Raw genomic sequence first — 7,792 nt, 5'->3', positions numbered from 1 at the left:
TGCTCCTGGGTGCTCAGAAGGGCATGCAAGGAACTCCAGGAATGCCCCAATTGGAAACTACCATGAAGTCCAATAAACACAAAGCTCTGGCCAAGGAGTTACTCTCTCCCCGGCATCTGCTTTTGCAGGGACTGCTAACTAGCACCTGAGCTGAAATTCTGGGGGACCTAGCCCCTAGTTGTGTATTGGGGAGAAGGTCTCGGGGAAATCCCAAGCCATCCCTTTGGCCCCAGAGCCAGAATTCTGTGCAGAGAGGTGACTACCGGTAGGCTGTGGTTCCATCACTGTCCATCTGCAGCCCAGCCCCAGCGGACTCAGAGGGGCACAGAGAGAAGGCTCTTTCCCAGCGGGAGTGGCCTGGGAGCAGGGGTTATAGCCCAGGGCACCACCAGTCTCTGCTGCTGACTCCTGGGGACTGTGGTGTAAGACACGGGCCAGTGCTTCTGATCATGGTGGTGTTTTGGGTAACCTGCAATTCAGCCGCCGCGGGGTGGGGGGGGCTGCCTTGGGACTCAGGGGACCTCAGATAAAACTTGTAACCTGTTTCACCACCACTGTTCATTCAGGCAGCTCAAGGAACCTGCTCGGGCAGGGCTACAGCTGCTTGGCATTGCAGCCTGTGCAGGGAGGACCCCACTAGTGCCTCTGCATGCACCAAGGCCCTTGCATGGAGCCCTGTGGTCACCGCTCTCCCCAAGATCTCTTCCCCGCATTAGCATGCAAATCCTGGTCCTTGGGCTTCGGGATTATGCCAGTATGTGCATGCTTGTTCTCAGAACCCATCCTATGAGGCCACGTGGTGTGCTGCATTCACATGAATGGGAGGCGCTGTGTGGGGTAGCAATGGGTGTCATGGTAAGAGAGGGGCCCCTGGGGAACAGGCTCCTTGGGGACTGTCTCAGCAACTAACAAAACTGTAGAACAACAAGAGAATGAACGGTGGGAAGCATCTTTCACAGCAAGGCCAAGCAGGCCCAGCACTTGCCTGACCTTGTCCTGTGCTGGCACATGTGGTGCTTGGCAAGCACTGGGGCCAGCAACAGGCTGAGCTGTGAGTGCATAGTGACATGAATGTGTGTGTGGGGACTGCTGTGCGTGTGCACCGGGGTAGGAGGGCGTCTGTGTGTGAGGGTCTCACAACACTTGGGCTTGTAATAGAGAAAGGCCCTTGTCATTACATGCTCCCCAGGAATTCACTGTCTTCATCAGAGAAGAGAGAGAGCTCACAGGCGTCCTTCCTTGCAGCAGATGATCTGAATGCTTTGGGTGGCGGGGGAGCCAGAGGAAGGGGAGCGACCGTGGCCTTGGCTTTGCTCTGGTGGTGTAATGCAGGAAGACACAGTGAGTCTCTGGAGGGCGTAGGGCAGGGGTTCTCAAACTGGGGGTTGGGACCCCTCAGGGGGTTGTGAGGTTATTACATGGGGGTCATGAGCTGTCAGCCTCCACCCCAAACCCCGCTTTGCCTCCAGCATTTATAATGGTGTTAAATATATTAAAAAGTGTTTTTAATTTATAAGGAGGGGTTGCACTCAGAGGCGTGCTATATGAAAGGGATCACCAGTACAAAAGTTTGAGAACCACTGGCGGAGGGGAAGCTGCCGCACCCCTTAGTCACAAGCTATTGTGAGCATATGCTTACTGCACCTGTGAGAGCTGACTGAGGGGCCCGCGTAGCAGCCCAGAGCAGCAGGCGGGCCTGCGCACAATGAGGGGACATCCTCTGCCTGTTTCCACCTCCCTCCCAGCATCATGCCTGCTCAGAGCTTTCAGCACCTCAGCTGCTTGGTCAGTGCTCAGGCAATGTAGGGTTCCCCCAACCAAACAGCGGGCAAGACCTGTACCTGTCTGGAGTGATGTCGCTCTCCTGAGCGATGCTCCTTGGGCTGGGCCTGCTGCCGGTACTGGGGTCTGGAGAACCGGCTCACCAGGTATTTGTAGAGGTTGCTTTTCACATGGAGGGGGTTGTATCTAGGTTCCACTTCCAGACTGTTCAAGGCGCTCTGTTCAGAGAGAAGTGACACAGGTCCCAGCTGGTACCTTGTGAGTGCCCAGCATCCAGCTTCCTGCTCTGAGGTGGCAGAAAACAGATGTGAGGATTTGTACCTCCATTCTTACTTCGTTCCCTGCTTAAATGACACACACTCCTTCCAGTCATTCAGAGCAGAGAGGGAACCAATAGGTCCACCACAGTAGCTGATGGAAATTGTTCAGGGCCTGATCCTTATCTGGGCCTTCCCTCGCCCCACATGGATGGCGGCTTGTACTTAGCATGAGCCAGATGTCACTTCTCCTGTGAGCGTGTCTCTCTGCCTTTGGGCCTGCTAACCAAGCCTGCTGTCCCTGAGCAAGCATGACACACAGGAGTTCAGACACAGGCCTCTCCATCTGTCTCCCCTCACACCTGGGTGTTCAGACACTGGCCTCTCTGGCTCCCCTCACACACGGGTGTTCAGACACAGGCCTCCCCGGCTCCCCTCACACACGAGTGTTTCGGACACTGGCCTCCCCGGCTCCCCTCACACACGAGCAGGGCCGGCTCCAGGCACCAGCTTGGCAAGCAGGTGCTTGGGGCGGCCACTCCGGAGAGGGGTGGCAGGTCCAGCTATTCGGCGGCAATTCGGCAGACAGTCCCTCACTCCCGCTCGGAGTGAAGGACCTTCTGCTGAATTGCTGCCACAGATCGCGATCGTGGCTTTTTTTTTTTTTTTTTTTGGCTGCTTGGGGCAGCCAAAACTCTGGAGCCGGCCCTGCACACGGGTGTTTCGGACACTGGCCTCCCCGGCTCCCCTCACACACGGGTGTTTCGGACACTGGCCTCTCCGGCTCCCCTCACACACGAGTATTTCGGACACTAGGGTTGCCACTTGCCAACTTTCTATTTGCACAAAACTGAACACACTTGACCTCTGAGGCCCCGCCCATGCCCTGCCCCTGCTCTGAGGCCCCGCCCCCCGCTCACTCTATCCCCCTCTCCCTCTGTTGCTCACTCTCCCCACCTCACTCACTTGCTCATTTTCATCAGGCGGGCTCAGGGGGTTGGGGTGTGGGAGGGGGTGAGGGCTCCGGCTGGGGGTGTGGGCTTTGGGGTGGGACCAGGGATGAGGGGTTTGGGTGTAGGAGAGGGGTGGGGTGTGGAGCTGAGCGGTTCGGAGTATGGGAGGGGGCTCTGGGCTGAAGCAGGGGGTTGGGGTGTGGGAGGATGTACGGGCTCTGGACTGGGGGGGCGAGTTCTGGGGTGGGGCCAGAAATAAGGGGTCCAGGGTGTGAAATGGGGCTCTGGGCTGGGGCACGGGGTTGGGGTGAAGGGGGGGGGTCAGGGCTCCAGCTGGGGGTACAGGTTCTGATGTGGGGCTGGGGATGAAGGATTTGGGGTGCAGGAGAGGGCTCAGGGCTGGGGAAGGGGGTTAAGGTGCAGGGGGTCTGTGAGGGCTCTATCTGGGGGTGCAGATTCTGGGTGGGGCTCGGGATGAAGGGTATGAGGTGTAGAAGGGTGCTCCGGGCTGGGACCAAGGGATTCAGAGGGCAGGAGGCTGATCAGAGCTGGGGCAGGGGGTTAGGGCACGGGGGTGTGGGTGAAGACTCTGGCTCGCCTCACGCACCCAGGTGTTCAGACACAGGCCTCTCTGGCTCCCCTCACACACGGGTGTTCAGACACAGGCCTCTCTGCACTCTGCCCTCACACACGGGTGTTCAGACACAGGCCTCTCTGGCTCCCCTCACACACGGGTGTTCAGACACAAGCCTCTCTGGCACCCCTCACACACGGGTGTTCAGACACAGGCCTCTCTGTCTCCTCTCATACACAGGTCTTCACAGTTTTCAGACAGGTCTTCTCCACTCGTCTGGAAAAGTTCTGCTGCCTTTCTAAATCCTGCTGAGGGCCCTGGATGCTCCTAGGTGCAACTAACCAAAATGTTAGATAACCATTTCCTCCTTCGCTCACCTGCCAGGCCCCAAGAGCAGGGCCCTGGATTTCCCAGCTATTCCATTAGGGTTACCATATTTCAACAATCAAAAAAGAGGACGGGAGGAGCCCCTCCCTAGCCCCGCCCCTCTCCTGCCCTAGCCCCGCCCCTGTCCCTTCCACTCCCTCCCACTTCCCGCCCCCTCAGAACCCCCAATCCTCCCCCCCACTCCTTGTCCCCTGACTGCCCCTTCCTGGGACCCCTGCCCCTAACTGCCCCCCAGGACTCCACCCCCTACCTAAGCCTCCCTGCTCCTTGTCCCCTGACTGCCCCCTCCTGAGACCTTCCCCCCATGCTAACTGGCCCCCTAGGACCCTACCCCTACATGTCCCCTGACTGCCCCAACCCTTATCCACACCCCCACCCCCTGACAGTCCCCCCAGAACTCCTGACCCATCTAAACCCCTCTGCTCCCTGTCCCCTGACTGCCCCCTCCTGGGACCCCTGCTCCTAACTGCCCTCCAGAACCCCACCCCCTACCTAAGCCTCCCTGTGCCTTGTCCCCTAACTGCCCCCTCCTGAGACCCTCCCCATCTGTACTCTGACTGCCCAAAACCTTACACCCCCAACCCCCAGACAGCCCCCCCCCCCGAACTCCTGACCTCCCCCTGCTCCCTGTCTCTTGACTACCCCCTCCAGAACCTCCCTGCCGCTTCTCTGGCCCCCGGCCCCCTTACCGTGCAGCCCGCTCGGCAGCAGGGAGAAGGGAGCAGGGTCGGAGCTCCAGACTGCCGGAGGCCCGAGGTGAACGGCCGGCCGGCGATCTGCGAATGCGGGGGGGGGGGGGGGAGGGAGGGAGAGAGAGGAGGGGAGTGGTCTCAAGTTGCAGGGGAGAGGAGGGGGAAGGGGAGGAAGGGCTCTGGCTGCCGGAGCCCCGTGCGAGTGGCACGATCCGGCCGGCTGCCCTGTAAGCCGCGCATGCTCTGCATGGAGGGGAAATCTGGACATTTACAAATTCACCCCGGACGCTATTTTTAACTCAAAAAAGCCGGACATGTCCGGGGGAATCCGGACGAATGGAAACCCTATATTCCATGCACCTGAAGCAGAGCAGGAATACAAGCAAAGCTCTGCTTCTGCACATGTATTGGGGAAATGCAAGAGCCTGAACCCATGATGGGAGGAAGAGTATGGGGGGAATGACTTATTTATGCTAATCCTATTCATGTCAATAGGCCTGCACCTGCAATGCAAGTGAGAGGGTGTGAGGACCTTGCACTCCAAGACAATGGAGGGATAGGCCCCCCCAGCATGTCTTGCACATAGGTGACATGTCTGTGTCTGGATGTACCATTCCCTGCTAGTGAGCTGGTATCCTGTACATGCAGAACCTGCACTGCCTCTTGTTAGCTAAACTTGTGTGCAGCCATTCGTCACTTGCCTCTATGGTGCTGAGTGCTGTCTCTGGAAGGTCAGCAGGGAGGGCTGGGACGTTGCATGGCAGCAGGAGTTCTCTGACTGCAATGGCTTTGATGAGCAGCGTGAAGGAGTCAGAGGGGATGATGACATAGTAGGAATTCACTGTGATGCTCCAGCTTGGACCCACACTCTGTGGCTCACGTTTGGCCAAAAGCATCCAGTCCCTTTTCTAAAATCAAAAGCCAGAAGCAATGCTATCAGTGAAACCAGGGCAGGGTTGGCAGCTTCCCTCAGCACCAGCTCATTGCAGGGGCTGAGGGGCTCTGTAGCAGAGTCAGATAGATCTGTCTCAGATTATGAACTCCATTTTGTGTTAGGTGCTGAACTGAAGTCTAAAGTTGCCTGAGTGCAACTTATTGCATTGCTTTTGAGACAGCACCCTTTCTGGAAGGGGCTTGCCATTGCCTTGAAGGACTATCACGGAGAACAAGGCTGTAATCTGGAGCCATTGATGACTGTGTTGCTCAGCTGCAGCCCAACCCCTAAGAACAATGGAACATTGGTACATCTGGGGGAGAGGCTGGAGCATCCCCATGGTGCACATGGCAATGGAACAGGCTACGTGAGAGGGAGTTCTGCTCTGGGCAGGGGTGCTGGCCATCACCACAGGTAAGAAGGGGGGAAGGAGAGAGAGGGAAGAAGGGATGAACTCCAGACTCAGGGGTGAGCTGAGAGCAGGAGAAGGGGTGTCTCAGGACTTTTGTTTTGTTTCCAAAGATCTGTAACTCTTGAGGACTTTCAGAGTAAAGTTTCTGTGGTCAAGAAATCCCTTTACTAAGCCTGTGTTTCTCGCTTTCCTGCTGCGCTGTTTCTGCAGGGGTTAAAATAGAAGCCCAGCATCCCCACAGCCTGAGTGACGCTCCAGGGAAGTGTGTGTAAGCAAGTGGGAGCACTTGGCTGGTTCCCGACACTGTTTTAATGGTCTTGGGCGAGTGGGCAGTGGTGCCCCATGTCCCAAAGGAGGGTCTCGGACAAGAGGTCTGAGCCCAGGAATGTGCCATACAGTCCCAGAGCTAGTAACAGAGGTTAGACTCTGTCCTGACCCAACTGGCTTAGAAGCATGTGGGACCAAGTGATTGCGTCCACCCACGACCTGCTGACCATACAGAGTGGTACCGGGCCAGGGTGTAACAGGCTCCATCGCCCAGACTGACTGTTGAAAATAGCCCTGCTGTTGAATTGTATAGCAACTGGATCAGAGAGACCCTGCTCCCCAGGCTGGGATCCGGAGCTCTTATTTTTACTGCTTCATTCACAGATTCCAAGGCCAGAGGAGACAACTTTCGTCATCTAGTCTGACCTCCTGCATAGCACAGACCAAAGGATTTCCCTGAATTAATTCCTGGGTGAACTAGGCAGATCCAAGCTGGATTGAAAGTTTCCAGTGATGGAGAATCGACTGAAGCTATTGGTAAGCTAGGAATGGGCGACGGGATGGATCACTTGATGATTACCTGTTCCGCTAAGGGGCAGCAAATTGTATGGGCCCATGGTGCCCGGGCTCCAGCAAATTCAGGTTCCGGGGGGCCCGGCTCCACCAATGTTCGGGGTCAGGTCTACCCCTTGGCCCCACCTGCCACCCCTGCACACCTCCCCAGAGCGTCCCTGCCTGCCCTGGGCAGCAGGCGGCTGCCCCCTGCAGCTCTGCGCTGCGCTCCCTCGCCAGCTGCTGACGGCTGCAAGAGAGCGGTGCTGCGGGCAGGCTGAGGCAGCTGCTGCACCTGTGGAGGGAGGAGGGGAGGAAGTATATGGCAGCCCCCCCCCCCCTTGGCAGGTGATTCCGAGGGGAAGGGGGGGCTTATCCTGGTTGGACCTGAGCAGCAGCCTAGTGGGGCTTGGGTGAGTGTCACGCTGGGGGGCCCGGGGGCCCTCCCCCGGAGCTCGCTGCTGCCAGCGGGAAGAGGGCTGGGGGGAGTTCTCTCTGGCCCCCCACCCTAGCCCTGCAGCAGCCTGCCTGCTGCACCCCAAACTCATCCCCGGCCCAGCCCCACGCCCCGCACCCCCTCCCACACCTCAACCCTCTGTCCCAGCCCAGAGCCTGCACCCAGCACCCCAAACCTCCTCCTGCACCCCTCCTGTACCCCAACCCCCGTCCCAGCCCAGAGCCCGCACCTAGCACCCAAACTCCATCCCAGAGCCCACACCCCTCCTGCACCCAAACTCTCTCCCAGAGCCTGCACCCCAAACCCCCTTCTGCACCCAAACTCCGTCCCAGAGCCCACACCCCCTCCTGGACCCCAACCTCCTGCCCCAGCCCAGAGCCTGCACCCAGCACCCAAACCTCCTCCTGCACCCAAACTCCCTCCCAGATCCTTAGGCAGGTGTGTGGGTGGGTGGGTGGAGGGGGGGGGCAGGACTTGGACCCATTCTGGGCACCACCAAAAATTATACAAACCTGCCACCCCTGG

The 7,792-nt window shown here is 58.4% G+C and overlaps 1 protein-coding gene across 1 annotated transcript in view; it reads right to left on the bottom strand.

Annotated features, from left to right (window-relative positions):
- Window positions 1–1,174: 1,174 nt before the first annotated feature.
- The window catches only part of M1AP (meiosis 1 associated protein), a 59,605-nt gene continuing 52,987 nt past the window's right edge, over window positions 1,175–7,792 (bottom strand). The window contains exons 7-9 of the mRNA XM_054030330.1: window positions 5,347–5,553; window positions 1,836–2,000; window positions 1,175–1,315 (exon numbers count right to left, since the gene is read on the bottom strand). Coding sequence (XP_053886305.1) covers window positions 1,175–1,315; window positions 1,836–2,000; window positions 5,347–5,553 — 513 coding nt within the window. The remainder of the gene's footprint in view (window positions 1,316–1,835; window positions 2,001–5,346; window positions 5,554–7,792) is intronic.

This window comes from Malaclemys terrapin, chromosome 5 (genome assembly GCF_027887155.1).
Source record: "Malaclemys terrapin pileata isolate rMalTer1 chromosome 5, rMalTer1.hap1, whole genome shotgun sequence".
NCBI lineage: Eukaryota > Metazoa > Chordata > Testudines > Emydidae > Malaclemys > Malaclemys terrapin.
This window is presented reverse-complemented; position numbering and strand designations above follow the sequence as displayed.